Below are 18,671 nucleotides of genomic sequence, written 5' to 3' on the forward strand. Positions count from 1 at the left end.
AAGGTTCAGTGCTTGGTCCCCTTCTGTTCTCAATCTACACTCACTCCCTTGGTGACCTCATTCGCTCCCACGGCTTCAACTATCATCTCTACGTTTGATGACACCCAGATCTACATCTCTGCCCCTGCTCTCTCCCCCTCTCTCCAGGCTCGCATCTCCTCCTGCCTTCAGGACATCTCCATCTGGATGTCCGCCCGCCACCAAAAGCTCAACTGGTCGAAGACTGAGCTCCTTGTCTTCCCTCCCAAACCTTGTCCTCTCCCTGACTTTCCCATCTCTGTTGACGGCACTACCGTCCTTCCCGTCTCACAAGCCCGCAACCTTGGTGTCATCCTCGACTCCGCTCTCTCATTCACCCCTCACATCCAAGCCGTCACCAAAACCTGCCGGTCTCAGCTCCGCAACATTGCCAAGATCCGCCCTTTCCTCTCCATCCATACCGCTACCCTGCTCATTCAAGCTGTCATCCTATCCCGTCTGGACTACTGCACTAGCCTTCTCTCTGATCTCCCATCCTCATGTCTCTCTCCACTTCAATCCATACTTCATGCTGCTGCCCGGATTATCTTTGTCCAGAAACGCTCTGGACATATTACTCCCCTCCTCAAAAACCTCCAATGGCTACCGATCAATCTGCGCATCAGGCAGAAACTCCTCACCCTGGGCTTCAAGGCTGTCCATCCCCTCGCCCCCTCCTACCTCACCTCCCTTCTCTCCTTCTACTGCCCAGCCCGCACCCTCCGCTCCTCCACCACTAATCTCCTCACTGTACCTCGCTCTCGCCTGTCCCGCCATCGACCCCCGGCCCACGTCCTCCCCCGGGCCTGGAATGCCCTCCCTCTGCCCATCCGCCAAGCTAGCTCTCTTCCTCCCTTCAAGGCCCTGCTGAGAGCTCACCTCCTCCAGGAGGCCTTCCCAGACTGAGCCCCTTCTTTCCTCTCCCCCTCGTCCCCCTCTCCATCCCCCCGTCTTACCTCCTTCCCTTCCCCACAGCACCTGTATATATGTATATATGGTTGTACATATTTATTACTCTATTTATTTATTTATTTATTTATTTTACTTGTACATTTCTATCCTACTTATTTTATTTTGTTGGTATGTTTGGTTCTGTTCTCTGTCTCCCCCTTTTAGACTGTGAGCCCACTGTTGGGTAGGGACTGTCTCTATGTGATGCCAATTTGTACTTCCCAAGCGCTTAGTACAGTGCTCTGCACATAGTAAGCGCTCAATAATTACGATTGATTGATTGATTGATTGATTGATTGATTGATTATAGCACAACGCTGATGAGTTAAAAGCCTTCAGCCTGCTTCTACTGTGACTTTGGGAAAGTCATACCTTCTCGGTGCCTCAGTTCCCTCATCTGTAAAATGGGGATGAAGACTGTGAGCCCCACATGGGACAACCTGATCACCTTGTATCCCCCCAGTGCTTAGAACCGGTGCTTTGCACATAGTAAGCACTTAACAAATGCCATTATTATTATCATTATTATTCTACTAGTTTGGGATAACGAAAGGATTCGACTTATGGAGGGGTGGTGAAGTCTTCCAAATTTCTCCTGAACACTAATATTGATGATGATGATGATGATAGTTAGCAATAATAATGATACTATTCATTAAGTGCTTACTCTATGTTGATCACGGTTCTATGTGCTGGGGTGTAGGTACAAGATAATCAGGTTGGATACGGTCCCTGTCCCACCTGGGGCTCACAGTCTAAGTTGGAAGGAGAACAGCTATCGAATTCCCATTTTACAGATGAGGAAATTGAGGCACCAAGTGACCAAACCATGGGCAATTTGCTCCCTATGCACCAACAGGATAGAATACAATTCCCAGGTGGAGGAGAGGGTCAGGATCTTTTTTTACAAATAAGTAAAAATGGAGGCAGACAATGAGTGATAATAATAATAATAATAATAATGATAATGATAGCATTTATTAAGTGCTTACTAGGTGCAAAGCACTGTTCTAAGTGCTGGGGAGGTTACAAGGTGATCAGGTCATCCCATGGGGGCTCACAGTCTTAATCCCCATTTTACAGATGAGCTAACTGAGGCGCAGAGAAGTTAAGTGACTTGCCCAAAGTCACACAGTGACAAGTGGAGGAGCCGAATTTGAACCCATGACCTCTGACTAGCCCGTGCTCTTTCCACTTAGCCACGCTGCTCCTGGAAGCCCATTTGTATGGCTGGATGCAATATGTATAAATCATATTTATCGACATTTACTGTGTGCAAATCATTGCATTCATTCATTCATTCTATCGTATTTATTGAGTGCTTACTGTGCGCAGAGCACTGTACTAAGAGCTTGAGAAGTACACGTCGGCAGCATACTAAGCACTTAGGAGAGCACAGTATAACACATTCCTGCCCACAGCAAACTCACAGTCTACAGTGGACTCCTACAGCCTACAGCTATTTTTCAAACTTTTAGGGAAGCAGCGGGGCTCAATGGAAAGAGCACGGACTTTGGAGTCAGAGGTTATGGGTTCATATCCCGCCTCCGCCACTTGTCAGCTGTGTGACTTTGGGCAAGTCACTTCACTTCTCTGGGCCTCAGTTACCTCATCTGTAAAATGGGGATGAAGACTGTGAGCGCCCCGTGGGACTACCTGATCACCTTGTAACCTCCCCAGGGCTTAGAACAGTGTCTTGCACATAGTAAGTGCTTAATAAATGCCATTATTATTATTATTATTAAACTTTTAGAGGCCACCCAAGGCCTCTTTACCTCACCTCTTTCTTGGGCTTTGTAAGGAAAGAGAGAAAGACATAACCTTGAGTGAAGGCTACCATATTTTCTCTCTGGAGGACTTAGGTGCTTTTAATAGGCTGGGTTTTTTTTTTCTGAACAATTGAAATCAATCAATCAATCAATCAGTCAATCGTATTTATCGAGAGACAGGGTGAGCTGAAGAAATGAGCCACCTGAATCGGCAGTCACCCATCACTCTCCCCGCCTTCAGAGCCTTAGTAAAAGCCCGTCTCCTCCAAGAGACCTTCCCTAAGCCTTCATTTCCTCTTCTCCCAATCCCTTCTCCATCACCCTTGCACTTGGATTTGTTCCCTTTATTTGCCCTTCCCTCAGCTCCATAGCACTTATGTACATATATATCTGTAATTTATTTATTGATATCCATGTCTGCCTCGCTCTCTAGACTGTAAACTCCTTGTGGGCAGGGAACGCAGATACCGACTCTGTTCTGTTGTACTCTCCCAAGCACTTAGTATTCGGCACACAATAAGTACTCGATAAATATGGCTGATGAATGATTAATTGATCGAGATTGACCCGTTTCCTTCTCCTCATGGCCCACTTCTTCTCTTTCACTTTTTGCCCACTTCTCCAAGGAACGAAGAGAGCATGTGAATTCCAAACCAGTGCAATTTGCTCTGTTTTAGATTAAAAATGGTTTATCTGAGGAGAGGGTGGACACTCATCTTTTGGATTATCCCCAAATTTCAGTTATAATTGGTATTCCTGCTCCCGGACCATGGAGCTGACGGTATTCATTGCCCTCTTTTCCTTACTATACTTCAATAATGATAATAATAATGATAGCATTTATTAAGCGCTTACTATGTGCAAAGCACTGTTCTAAGCACTGGGGAGGCTACAAGGTAATCAGGGTGTCCCACGGGGGACTCACAGTCTTAATCCCCATTTTACAGATGAGGTAACTGAGGCCCAGAGAAGTTAAGTGACTTGCCCAAAGTCACACAGCTGACAATTGGTGGGGCCAGGATTTGAACCCATGACCTTTGACTCCAAAGCCCGTGCTCTTTCCACTGAGCCATGCTGCTTCTCTGGCACTCATCTTTTGGATTATACCCAAATTTCATTTGTAATTGGTATTACTCCTCCTGGACCACGGGGCTGATGTTATTCATTGCCCTCTTTTCCTTACTGTACTTCAATCAATCAATCAATCAATCAATCAATCAATCAGCGATATTTAGTGAGCACTTCCTGGTAAGCATTTTGGCCTATTAGAAAGTGCCTGGGCATGGTTGTCTGTTTTAATCCCAGCTCAGCCACTTGCCTGCCTAGTGACCTTGGCCAAGTCATTTAACTTCTCTGTGGTTCAGTTACCTCATCTGTAAAATGGGGATTAAGGCTGTGATTCCCATGTGAGACAAGGACTGTGTCCAACCTTATTAGCTTGTACCTACCCCAGTGTTTAGATACCCCTGGCACAGAGTAAGCGCTTAGAGAAGCAGCATGGCTCAGTGGAAAGAGCCCAGGCTTTGGAGTCAGATGTCATGGGTTCAAATCCTGGCTCCGCCAATTGTCAGCTGTGTGACTTTGGGCAAGTCACTTAACTTCTCTGTGCCTCAGTTCCCTCATCTGTAAAATGGGGATTAAGACTGTGAGTCCCACGTGGGACAACCTGATCACCTTGTATCCCCCCAGCGCTTAGAGCAGTGCTTTATAAGCGCTTAACAAATGATAATTATTATTATTATATTACATATAATAATAATAATAATAATAATAATTATTATTATTATTATTATTGTTAACAAGAATGTGAGCCCCAGGTAGTCTGTGGATTCTGTCCAACCTTTTGAATTTATATCGACCCCAGGGCTTAGAATGGCCTAGTGGAGAGAGCCCGGAACTGGGAGTCAGAAGGTCATGGGTTCTAATTCCAGCTCCTCCACTTGTCTGCTGCGGGACCTTGGGCAAGTCACTTCACTTTTCTGTGCCTCAGTTACCTCATCTGTAAAATGGGGATTAAGACTGTGAACACCATGCAGGACAGCGACTGTGTCCAACCTGATTTGCTTGGATCCACCCCAGGGCTTAGTACAGTGCCTGGCACATAGTAAGTGCTTAACAAATGCCACAGTTGTTATTATTATTATTATTATTATTATTATTATTATTATTATTACTAACAGTGCCCCACATAGAGAAAGAACTTAACGAATGCCATAAAAATTAGAGTTGGGAAGACACAATCCTTGCCCCTAAGGAGTTTTGTTATTGGCTATAGAGTTAGAAGCATCCTAAGCGATCAATCCATATGATCGATTGACTAATTGAAGGGGGACGAAGTATCTGTTTTTGTGAGATTTCATCGGGAGAGAAAGGAGGAGAGCTGAGAAGTCCAGTCCATGTGACTTCTGGCCCGTGTTCTTTACAAACCCACAGGAGACCATTGGGAGGGGAAATGCATTCAGACCTTTTCACTTGTTTCTGGTAAACCTCATCACTCTACAGATTAGGGTTCACTCACTGCTGATAGTGACTGAGAAGCAGCGTGGCCCGGAGAAAAGAGCTTGAGCCTGGGCGGCAGAGGACCTGGGTTCTAATCCCTGCTCTGCCACTTGCTGGCAGAGTGACCTTGGGCAAGTCACTTCACTTCCCCACAACACCTGTATATAAGTATATGTGTTGGTACATATTTATTACTCTATTTATTTTACTTGTATCTATTCTATTTATTTTATTTTGTTAGTATGTTTGGTTTTGCTCTCTGTCACCCCCTTTTAGACTGTGAGCCCACTGTTGGGTAGGAACTGTCTCTATATGTTGCCAACTTGTACTTCCCAAGCGCTTAGTACAGTGCTCTGCACACAGTAAGTGCTCAATAAATACGATTGATTGATTGATTGATTCTCTGTGCTTCAGTTTCGTCATCTGAAAAACGGAAACGAAATACCTACCTATCTCCCTCCTACTTACCCTGTGAGCCCCACGTGGGAAAGGGATTCTGTCTGAACTGGGCAGGGAATGTGACTGCTTATTGTATTGTACTCTTCCAAGCGCTTAGTACAGTGCTCTGCGTACAGTGAGTGCTCAATAAATATGATTGAATGAATGAACAGATTATATTGTATCTATTTCAGTGCTTAGTACAGTGCTTAGCACATCGGAGGTGTTCAGCGGTGCTCGCCACACAGTAAGGGCACAATAAATACCACGGATTGATGAACAAAACTTGTTATTATTAGGCCCAGTTTTAAACAGTGCCTGGCACACAATAAGTGCTTAACAAGCAGCATGGAAAATGAGTAGGGACCATGTCTGTACATTGCCGACTTGTACTTCCCAAATGCTTAGTACAGTGCTCTGCATACAGTAAGCGCTCAATAAATATGATTGATAATGATGATGATGAACTTTTTTGTCTAATACAGAGTGCACAGTTTAAAACTGGGCCTAATAATAACAAGTTTTGTTCATCAATCAGCTGTATTTATTGAGCCCTTACTGTGTGGTGAGCACTGCTGAACACCTCCTATGTGCTAAGCACTGTACTAACCACTGAAATAGATACAATATAATCAGTTCATTCATTCAATCATATTTATTGAGCACTCACTGTATGCGGAGCACTGTACTAAGCGCTTGGAAGAGTACAACAGTAAGCAGTCATATTCCCTGACAAATTCAGACAGAATCCCTTTCCCGCGTGGGGCTCATAGGGTAAGTAGGAGGGAGATAGGTAGGCATTTAGTCTCCGTTTTTCAGATGAGGGTAAGTGCTAGGGTAAATACAAGATAATCAGGTTGGACACAGTCCATGTCCCACGCGGAGCTCACAGTCTTAATCCCCATTTTACAGGTGAGGTAACTGAGTCACAGGGAAGTTAGATGCCTTGGGCAAGCCCACGCAGCAGACAAGTGGAGGAGCCAGGATTAGAACCATCAGGCTCCTGTTCTTTCCACCAGGCCATACTACTTCTTGATTTGTAGCCAGGCGTCCCGCTGACAGAGAATGGGTCTGTCAGAGAGAAGAGATGATTTTCAGCGAATTGAAAGTATATGCAGGGTCAAACCTCTCAACCCAAACCAAATCTCTCATCTAAAGTCAATCAGAAGTAAGTCCAACTGGAGCTGTGCACGTCTTGTTGAGGCAATGACTCTCTTCCGGACAGCCACAAGCAAACCATCTTAATGATAACAAACTCTACGTACCAGGTTTTCTTCACACAGTTCTCTGAACTGGTAGAATTTCTGTGCCATGAGAAGCTGGGCACTGCCCACAGCGTGCTGGATTTTCCCTAGAACTGAAAAGAAAGCAAACACACGAGAGAAAAAAAAATACTTTTACACATTGGGCTTCACTGCGGAGATTTAATCTGGCAAACCAAAGAGCAAATTTTGCTGTTGATATCATAGGAAACTCTCTCTCTCACACACACACGCATAGACACACAAACACACTAATAACCAAAATGTAAGGATATGATCAATGTCGCAGAGACGTTCTTTGGTTAACACAAGAAGAGAGTATGGAATGAATATGGGCCACATCATATCTGCTCTCTGGGCATTAGGGTGGGCTCCTCCTGACCTCCCCCTGGACAAAGCAGAGAAGCAGCGTGGCTCAGTGGAAAGAGCGCAGGCTTTGGAGTCGGAGGTCATGGGTTCAAATCCCGGCTCCGCCACTTGTCAGCTGTGTGACTTTGGGCAAGTCACTTGACTTCTCTGAGCCTCAGTTACCTCATCTGTAAAATGGGGATGAAGACTGTGAGCCCCACGTGGGAAAACCTGATCACCTTGTAACCTCCCAGCGCTTAGAACAGTGCTTTGCACATAGTAAGCGCTTAATACATGCCATTATTATTATTATTATTATTATTATAAAGGAGGAAACAAGAGGGTCTTTTCAGAATGTCACCCCCCTCACTCTGCCCCCAACCCCCACTGCCCCAGGGACAAGGGATCATGTCTAATTTCCAACTATATAGTCTTCCCCAGCGCTTCGTACAGTGCTCTGCACAAATTAAGGCTCAATAAATACTATTACATATACTACTAGTACAACTATTACTGGTACTGCTACTACTACTATTACTACAGCGTGGCTCAGCGGAAAGAGCACGGGCTTTGGAGTCAGAGGTCATGGGTTCAAATCCCGGCTTCGCCAACTGTCAGCTGTGTGACTTTAGGCAAGTCACTTAACTTCTCTGTGCCTCAGTTACCTCATCTGTAAAATGGGAATGAAGACTGTGAGCCCCCAATGGGACAACCTGATCACCTTGTATCCCCTCCAGCGCTTAGAACAGTGCTTTGCATATAGTAAGCGCTTAACAAATACCAACATTATTATTATTATTACAGTGCTCTGCACACAGTAAGTGCTCAATAAATACGATTGAATGAATAAATACTACTACTACTACTAATAATAGTAATGGTGTTTGTTAAGCGCTCACTACGTGCCAAGCACTGTTCTAGGCTTTGGGGTAGATACAAGGTAATCAGGTTGAGCACAGTCCCTGTCCCACATGGAGCTCACAGTCTTAATCTCCGTTTTACAGGTGAGGTAACTGAGGCCCAGAGAAGTGAAATGATTTGCCCAAGATCACACAGCAGCCAAGTGGCGGAATTGGAACCCGTGTCCTCCGACTCCCAAGCCCGTGCTCTTGACACTGTTTTAGCCACGGGGTTGGAATTGAGTTATTTACCAGCCTACTCTTGTATGTACGCAGTTCCTGCTTTGCATTGCTTGGATTTCCAGGAACAATCCAGCAAAAAAAAAAAAAAACAGAAAATTTTTTTAAAAAAATCCTGATTTGGAGGGGGTAACTCCACACATTCCCCAGATCATGTCCAAATCCTCAGTATATTTCCAGGGCACAGATACCAGCACTGCCAGGAAAGAGCTGAGAGCCAAAAGATTTTCTAAGCTGAGGATTTTCAGCCCACTGGCTAGGGAACAAGACAACTTTTGAACCTAGACACAGACATACACACTTACACCCACAGACACATATGGATTATGTATCTGTGCCCTGTGTTAAAAATATAGCCCTTGGTGCTTCCAGATACATATGTCCATCTCTCGCTCTAGACTATAAGCTTTTATGGGCAGGGAATGTATCTGCTGCTCTTAGTACAGTGCTCTGTGCATTGAAAGTGCTCAATAAATCATTCATTCATTCATTCAATTGCATTTATTGAGCATTGTGTGCAGAGCAGTGTACTAAGCGCTTGGGAAGCACAAGTTGGCAACATATAGAGATGGTCCCTACCCAACAACGGGCTCACAGTGTAGAAGCCAATGATTGATTATGCAATCCAATGCAAAAACATTTTTAGGCAATCTCCTTCCTTGGGAGGGGCTGTCTGGGGAGCCCTGGGTGGTTTGCGTTATTTCCAAGATTCTTGCCACCGAATACATTTCAGAACAGCTGCCTTTGCTGGAGTTTGGCCATTCAACAGTTCATAACACATCCTAACTGTCAGAAAGGCAAAGCAAAGCCACAGGTTCACCTCCCTGCTCCCTGCTCAGATGCAACTAATTGGAAAAAAAAACCCCAAAAAACCCAACCTCAAAGCATGTTAGAACATTTCCAAAAACGCATCTATTCCATTTTGAAGTCTTCAAGAGGAGATATTTAGAGGGGAGTTGAAGGTGTGTTTTGTATGTTTGGGGTGGAGGCACCAGGGAGGGAAAGGAACAGAAGCTGGGGGTGTAGCTTTTCTTTCTTTCTAATGCAGAACAAAGAGAAACTAAAGTTCTGAGAAGAACAGTTCCTCCTCCTTTCTTCTAGACCACCTGCTCACTTGTTTATTTATACCTGCCTCCACGTTGGCTGTGTGGAAGGGACAGGTTGATGGTGCTGTCTGTTGACATAAATACGATTATTTATTTATTTATTTATTTATTTACGATTATTATACGATCAATAAATATGATTGATTGATTGACATGAAATGATATGAATAATGATGATATTTTTTAAGCCCAGACTGAGCCCCTTCCTTCCTCTCCCCCTCGTCCCCCTCTCCATCCTCCGCATCTTACCTCCTTCCCTTCCCCACAGCATCTGTATATATGTATATATGTTTGTACATATTTATTACTCTATTTACTAATTTATTTATTTTATTTGTACCTATCTATTCTATTTTATTTTGTTAGTATGTTTGGTTTTGTTCTCTGTCTCCCCCTTCTAGACTGTGAGCCCACTGTTGGGTAGGGACTGTTTCTATATGTTGCCAGCTTGTACTTCCCAAGCGTTTAGTACAGTGCTCTGCACACAGTAAGCGCTCAATAAATACGATTGATTGATTGATTGATTGATTAAGCGCTTACTGTGTGCAAGGCACTGCACTAAGCTCTGGGGTGAATACAAGCAAATCTGGTTGGACACAGTCCTTGTCCCTCGTGGGGCTCGCAACCTTAAATCCCCTTTTTACAGATGAGGTACTTGAGTCACAGAGAATAACAATAATAATGACATTTATTAAGCGCTTACTATGTGCAAAGCACTGTTCTAAGCGCTGGGGAGGTTACAAGGTAATCAGGTTGTCCCACGGGGGGCTCACAGTCTAGATGAGGGAACTGAGGCCCAGAGAAGTTAAGTGACTTGCCCAAAGTCACACAGCTGACAATTGGCAGAGCCGGGATTTGAACCCATGATCTCTGACTCCAAAGCCCGGGCTCTTTTCCACTGAGCCACGAGAGAACTGAAGTGACTTGCCCATGGTCACACAGCAGACAAGTCACACAGCAGACAAGTGGCAGAACCGGCATTAGAACCCAGGTCCTTCTGAATCCTAGGCCTGGGCTCTATCCATTCACTGTTGGGTAGGGACCGTCTCTATATGTTGCCAACTTGTACTTCCCAAGCGCTTAGTACAGTGCTCTGCACACAGTAAATGCTCAATAAATACGATTGAATGAATGAATGAATAGGCCAGGCTGAGACTCCAACCTTGCAACGGTCTGTCACCTGAAAACCAAGGTGGATTATCAACACTCTATTCATTTATTGTCATATTTATTGAGCGCTTACTGTGTGCAAAGCACTGTACTAAGCGCTTGGGAAGTACAAGCTGGCAACATATAGAGACGGTCCCTACCCAACAGCGGGCTCACAGTCTAGAAGGGGGAGACAGACAACAAAACAAAACATATTAACAAGATCAATGAATCAATCAATCAATCGTATTTATTGAGCACTTACTGTGTGCACAGCACTGTACTAAGCGCTTGGGAAGTACAAGTTGACAACATATAGAGACAGTCCCTACCCAATAGTGGGCTCACAGTCTAAAATAAAATAAATAGAATAGTAAATATGTCCAAGTAAAATAAATAGAGTAATAAATCTGTTCAAACATATATACAGGTGCTGTGGGGAGGGGGCTCAGTCTGGGAAGGCCTCCTGGAGGAGGTGAGCTTTCTGCGGTCTGCCAGCTCAAACAACCAGCATCCCGTCTCTCAGTGAGAAGCAGCGTGGCTCAGTGGAAAGAGCCCGGGCTTTGGAGTCAGAGGTCATGGGTTCAAATCCCGGCTCCGCCAATTGTCAGCTGTGTGACTTTGGGCAAGTCACTTCTCTTCTCTGTGCCTCAGTTACCTCATCTGGAAAATGGGGATTAAGACTGTGAGCCCCCTGTGGGACAACCTGATCACCTTGTAACCTCCCCAGCGCTTAGAACAGTATAGTAAGCGCTTAATAAATGCCATCATCATCATCATCATCCTGGTCGAAACACAAATCCACGGCCTCATCACTACCAACCCTGGGCCTAGGGAAAGGCAGAGCCCCAGAGCTGGCTTCACTCAAGCGCAGAAACTCTCTTTCCCTGCTTGGTTCCCTTGTATGATACCGCTTCACAGCTCAGTGGAAAGAGCCCGGTCTTGGGTTCTAATCCTGACTGCCACTTGTTAGCTGTGCGACTTTGGGCCAGTCACTTCACTTCTCTGTGCCTCAGTTCCCTCATCTGTAAAATGGGGATGAAGACTGTGAGCCTCATGTGGGACAACCTGATTCCCTTGTATTCCCCCCCCAGTGCTTAGAACAGTGCTTGGCACATAGTAAGCGCTTAACAAATACCATCATTATTATTACTATTATTGCCTGCAATTTATTTGAGCGTGTATCTCCCCGACTGGATTGTAAATCTACCTGAGGGCATGAATCTTACCTACTGACTCAACTGCACTTTCCCAAGTGCATAGTAATAATAATAATAATAATAATGGCATTTATTAAGCGCTTACTATGTGCAGAGCACTGTTCTAAGCGCTGGGCACTGTTCTAAGCGCTGGTACAGAGCTTTGCACACAGTAGACTGTAAGTTCATTGAGGACAGGAACTGCGTCTCTTTTCCCTATTGTATTACCCTAGATGCTCAGTACAGAGCTAATAATAATAATAATAATAATAATAATAATAATCTGGTACTTAATAAGCGCATTTTTAAGAGCACGGGCTTGGGAGTCAGAGGACATGGGTTCTAATCCCAGCTCTCCCACTTGTCAATCAATCAATCAATCGTATTTATTGAGCGCTTACTGTGTGCAGAGCACTGTACTAAGCGCTTGGGAAGTACAAGTTGGCAACATATAGAGACAGTCCCTACCCAACAATGGGCTCACAGTCTAGAAGGTCTTCTCTGTGACCCTGGGCAAGCCACCTAACTTCTCTGTGCCTCAGTTACCTTGTCTGTAAAATGGGGATTAAGACCGTGAGCCTCACGTGGGACAATCTGATGACTTTGTATCTATCCCAGCGCTTAGAATAATGCACATAATTGGCACGCAATTTAGAACAGTGCTTGGCACATAATAAGCGCTTAACAGATACCATAATTATTATTATTCTGTTCCAGGCACTGAACCAAGTGCTAGGGTAGAAGCAAGTTAATCGGATTGATTGGACACAGTCCCTGTCCCACATTGGGCTCACACCCTTAATCCCCATTTTTTTACAGATGAGGTAACTGAGGCCCAGAGAAGGGAAGTGACTTGACCAAAGTCACACAGCAGACACGTGGCAGAGCCGGGATTAGAACCCAGGTCCTTCTGACTCCAAGGCATGTGTTCACATCCATTGAGCTGTGCTGCTTCTCACACGTTGAGCTGTTCACTTGTAGACTGTAAGATCCTTGACGGCAGGAATTATGTCTACTAACTCTGTATTTTCCATACCTTAGTAAAAAGTTCTGCACACAATAGCCTGTGAGGTCCTCAAGGGCAGAAATCATGTCCGCTACGTCTATTGTACTCTCCCAAGAGCTCTATGTTCAATAAGCCAACTTGTACTTCCCAAGCGCTTAGTACAGTGCTCTGCACACAGTAAGCGCTCAATAAATACGATTGAATGAATGAATGAATGAATAAGTGTTTAATAAGTACTACTGATGAAGGAATCAATCAATCAATCATATTTAGTGGGCGCTTACAGCGTTACTTAGCGCGCAGAGGACGGGCTTCGGAGGCAGAGGAGGTAGGTTCTAATCCCGGCTCTGCCACTTGTCCGCTGTGTGACCTTGGGCAAGCCACTTAACTTCCCTGGGCCTCAGTTACCTCGTCTGTAAAACGGGGATTAAGACTGTGAGCCCCATGTGGGACAACCCGATTACCTCGTATCTACCTCAGCACTTACAACAGCGCTTGGCACGTAGTAAGCGCTTCATAAATACCATTATTATTATTGCTGTGCGCAGGCCACTGCACTAAGCGCTTGGGAGAGTACAATATAACAATTGGCAGACACGTTCCCTGCCCACAACGAGCTTACCATCTAGAGAAGTGAAGCAAAGTGAAGCAAAGTGGCTCAGTGGAAAGAGTCCGGGCTTGGGAGTCAAGGGTCGTGGGTTCGAATCCCGGATCCACCAATTGTCAGCTGTGTGACCTTGGACAAGTCACTTAATTTCTCCGAGCCTCAGTTCCCTCATCTGTAAAATAGGGATTATGATTGTGAGCCCCACGTGGGACAACCTGAGCACCTAGTATCCCCCCCAGCGCTTAGAACAGTGCTTTGCACATAGTAAACGCTTAACAAATGCCATCATTATTAAAAAAAAAAAGTAGAGGGGGAGACAGACATTTATTTATTTATGTCAATGTCCCTCTCCCCCTCTAGACTGTAAGCTTATTGTGGGCAGGAAATGTGTCTGTGTATTGTTCTGTCTTACTCTCCCAAATGCTTAGTACAGTGCTCTGCACACTGTAGGTGCTCAATAAATATGACTGACTGACTGAATGAACGAATAAATAAAAGAATAAATAAATACAATCGATCAATTGATAGGAAAATGAAGACTGACCACTTTCTTCTCAAAGTTATCCAGGTACATGGTTCAATCCTTCTGGGCCACCAGGACACCAAACCTCACCCCGTGGGACCCTCAAAGCCCTCCCCCCATGCTAATAATAATAATAATAATAATAATTATGGTATTTGTTAAGAGCTTACTGTGTGCCAAGCACTGTTTTGAGTGCTGGGGTAGATACAAGGTAATCAGGTTATCCCACGCAGGGCTCACGGTCTTAAACCCCATTTTACAGATGAGGCAACTGAGGCATAGAGAAGTTAAGTGGCTTGCCCAAGGTCACTTAGCAGATGAATGATAATAATAATAATAATCATTATGGTATTTGTTGAGTGCTTACTATGTGCCAAGCACTGTTTTGAGTGCTGGGGTAGATACAAGGTAATCAGGTTAACCCACGCAGGGCTCACGGTCTTAAACCCCATTTTACAGATGAGGGAACTGAGGCATAGAGAAGTTAAGTGGCTTGCCCAAGGTCACTTAGAAGATGAATAATAATAATAATAATAATCATTATGGTATTTGTTGAGTGCTTACTATGTGCCAAGCACTGTTCTAAGCGCTGGGGAGGTTACAAGGTGATCAAGTTGTCCCACGTAGGGCTCACAGTCTTAATCCCCATTTTACAGATGAAGTAAATGAGGCACAGAGAAGTTAAGTGGCTTGCCCAAGGTCACACAGCAGACAAATGACAGAGCTGGGATTAGAACCCAGGTCCTTCTGAATCCCAGGCCCATCGTCTTTCCTCTAAGCCACTAGGCCATACTATTTCTCATCTTAAATCTCTGTTGTTTTCCCATATCCGTAACTTCTTTTAGTAGTAGTAGTAGTAATAGTATTTACTAAGTGCTTACTGTAATAATAATAATAATGGCATTTATTAAGCATTTACTATGTGCAAAGCACTGTTCTAAGCACTGGGGAAGTTACAAGGTGATCAGGTTGCCCCACGGGGGGCTCACAGTCTTCATCCCCATTTTACAGATGAGGTAACTGAGGCCCAAGAGAAGTGAAGTGACTTGCCCAAAGTCACACAGCTGACAAGTGGTGGAGCTGGGATTTGAACCCATGACCTCTGACTCCAAAGCCCGTGTTCTTTCCAGGGAGCCAAGCTGCTTCTCTTACTGTGTGCCGAGTGCTCTGCTCAGTGCTGGGAGAGAATACCCAGGTGAGAATTAGGCGTGGTCAAGGAGATCATCATCATCATCATCAATCGTATTTATTGAGCGCTTACTATGTGCAGAGCACTGTACTAAGCGCTTGGGAAGTACAAATTGGCAACATATAGAGACAGTCCCTACCCAACAGTGGGCTCACAGTCTAAAAGGGGGAGACAGAGAACAAAACCAAACATACTAACAAAATAAAATAAATAGAATAGCTATGTACAAGTACAATAAACAAATAAATAAATAAATAGAGTAATTAATCTGTACAAACATATATACATATATACAGGTGCTGTGGGGAAGGGAAGGAGGTAGGAGGCCTTCCCAGACTGAGCCCCTTCTTTCCTCTCCCCCTCGTCCCCCTCTCCATCCCCCCATCTTACCTCCTTCCCTCCCCCACAGCACCTGTATATATGTATATATGGTTGTACATATTTATTACTCTATTTATTTATTTATTTATTTATTTTACTTGTACATTTCTATCCTACTTATTTTATTTTGTTGGTATGTTTGGTTCTGTTCTCTGTCTCCCCCTTTTAGACTGTGAGCCCACTGTTGGGTAGGGACTGTCTCTATGTGATGCCAATTTGTACTTCCCAAGCGCTTAATACAGTGCTCTGCACATAGTAAGCGCTCAATAAATACGATTGATTGATTGATTGATTGAGGTAAGATGGGGGGGATGGAGAGGGGAACGAGGGGGAGAGGAAGGAAGGGGCTCAGTCTGGGATCAGTCTGATCGAAATCCAAAACTAAAATTGGGGAGGGGGAACTAGCGATGGCTACATAAGGATCGATGAAGCAAGGCACGAAGACGACGTAAAGATAAAAACGAAGTTGAGCAGGTGCCGTGGCAGGAGGAGCAGAATTTCCGGCTCCTTGAGGAGTCTTTTAGACTGTGAGCCCACTGTTGGGTTGGGACTGTCTCTATATGTTGCCAACTTGTACTTCCCAAGCGCTTAGTACAGTGCTCTGCACACAGTAAGCGCTCAATAAATGCGATTGATTGATTACAGGGCTCTGCACACAGTAAGCGCTCAATAAATACGATTGATGATGATGATTTACTGAGCGCTCGTAAATCCGTCATATCCTCCTATTTACTGAGCGTTTTCGGCAATTTGTCAACGGTGGTATCTGTTAAGCGCTTACTAGGTGCTGAGCATTGTTGTAAGCGCTGAGAAATCGTCATGACTGAGCTCCTTAAAATCAGCCTATTTCCTGAGCGCTTTCGTAAATCTGTAAAGTCAGCTATTTACTGAGCGCTCCTAAATCCGTAAGATCCTCCTGTTTACTGACCGCTTTCGGAAATCTGTCAAATCGTCCGATTCACCGAGCGCTCGTAAATCCCTAAAACCGTAATGACTGAGCACTTTCGTAACTTTTTAAAATCAGCCCATTTACTGAGCGGCCTCGTAAATCCCTAAAATCAGCCTATTTACTGAACGCTTTCATAAATCCGTCAAATCGTCCTATTTACTGAGCGCTCTCGTAAATGTTTTGGTGTCTGTCTGCCTCTTCTAGACTGTGAGCCCGTTGTTGGGTAGGGACTGTCCCTATATGTTGCCGACTTGTACTTCCGAAGCGCTTAGTACAGTGCTCTGCACACAGTAAGCGCTCAATAAATACGATTGATGATGATGATGATTTACTGAGTGCTCGTAAATCCGTCAGATCCTCCTATTTACTGAGCGTTTTCGGCAATTTGTCAACGGTGGTATCTGTTAAGCGCTTACTAGGTGCTGAGCATTGTTGTAAGCGCTGAGAAATCGTCATGACTGAGCTCCTTAAAATCAGCCTATTTCCTGAGCGCTTTCGTAAATCTGTAAAGTCAGCTATTTACTGAGCGCTCCTAAATCCGTAAGATCCTCCTGTTTACTGACCGCTTTCGGAAATCTGTCAAATCGTCCGATTCACCGAGCGCTCGTAAATCCCTAAAACCGTAATGACTGAGCACTTTCGTAACTTTTAAAAATCAGCCCATTTACTGAGCGGTCTCGTAAATCCCTAAAATCAGCCTATTTACTGAATGCTTTCATAAATCCGTCAAATCGTCCTATTTACTGAGCGCTTTCGTAAATGTTTTGGTGTCTGTCTCCCTCTTCTAGACTGTGAGCCCGTTGTTGGGTAGGGACTGTCCCTATATGTTGCTGACTTGTACTTCCCAAGTGCCTAGTACAGTGCTCTGCACACAGTAAGCGCTCAATAAATACGATTGATTTATTGATTGATTGATTGAGGCCAGGAGTCCAGTCACGGCTGCAGCCCCAGCGAGCGCCCCAGTAGCAGCCGCCGCCCCAGGCTTCCTGGGGTTTAATGGAGCTAGTGACAGGCTATGACCGCTTCTCTCCATCTTTTGGGGTGGTGGGAGGCGGGTAGGGATGTCCTGGAGGACAGGGAGGGTGGGTCACCAGCTAGATGATGCTTAAGGCCCTGGGAGCCACAGTGGGTTGGGGGTGGGATAGCAGGCAATCGGAGAAGCATCTGTCCTTCACGCTGTATTGTAATCTCCTTGAGGGCAGGAATCGGGACTATTCATTCATTCATTCATTCAATCGTATTTATTGAGCGCTTACTGTGTGCAGAGCGCTTGGGAAGTACAAGTTGGCAACACACACCGTACCTTGTTCTCACCTGTCCCGCCATCGACCCCCGGCCCACGTCATCCCCCGGGCCTGGAATGCCCTCCCTCTGCCCCTCCGCCAAGCTAGCTCTCTTCCTCCCTTCAAGGCCCTGCTGAGAGCTCACCTCCTCCAGGAGGCCTTCCCAGACTGAGCCCCTTCCTTCCTCTCCCCCTCGTCCCCCCTCCATCCCCCCATCTTACCTCCTTCCCTTCCCCACAGCACCTGTATATATGTATATATGGTTGTACATATTTATTACTCTATTTATTTATTTATTTATTTATTTTACTTGTACATATCTATCCTATTTATTTTATTTTGTTGGCATGTTTGGTTCTGTTCTCTGTCTCCCCCTTTTAGACTGTGAGCCCACTGTTGGGTAGGGACTGTCTCTATGTGTTGCCAATTTGTACTTCCCAAGCGCTTAGTACAGTGCTCTGCACATAGTAAGCGCTCAATAAATACGATTGATGATGATGATGATGATGACATACAGACGGTCCCTACCCAACAGTGGGCTCACAGTCTAAAAGGGGGAGACAGAGAACGAAACAAAACATATAAACAGAATAAAATAAGTAGAATAGATATGTACAAGTAAAATAAATAAATAAATAGAGTAATAAATACGTACAAACATATATACATATATACAGGTGCTGTGGGGAAGGGAAGGAGGTAAGATGGGGGGGTGGAGAGGGGGAGGAGGGGGAGGGGAAGGAGAGGGCTCAGTCTGGGAAGGCCTCCTGGAGGAGGTGAGCTCTCAGTAGGGCCTTGAAGGGAGGAAGAGAGCTAGCTTGGCGGATGGGCAGAGGGAGGGCATTCCAGGCCAGG

The 18,671-nt window shown here is 45.0% G+C and overlaps 1 protein-coding gene across 6 annotated transcripts in view; it reads right to left on the bottom strand.

Moving 5' to 3' along the window:
* The window catches only part of DLGAP1 (DLG associated protein 1), a 1,082,148-nt gene that overhangs the window by 7,383 nt on the left and 1,056,094 nt on the right, over nt 1-18,671 (bottom strand). For all 6 annotated transcript variants that reach the window (XM_038747081.1, XM_038747079.1, XM_038747080.1 and 3 more), the window contains one exon: nt 6,941-7,032. In XM_038747081.1, the coding sequence (XP_038603009.1) occupies nt 6,941-7,032 (92 nt within the window). The remainder of the gene's footprint in view (nt 1-6,940; nt 7,033-18,671) is intronic.

Source organism: Tachyglossus aculeatus, chromosome 5 (genome assembly GCF_015852505.1).
Source record: "Tachyglossus aculeatus isolate mTacAcu1 chromosome 5, mTacAcu1.pri, whole genome shotgun sequence".
NCBI classification, from domain to species: Eukaryota; Metazoa; Chordata; class Mammalia; order Monotremata; family Tachyglossidae; genus Tachyglossus; species Tachyglossus aculeatus.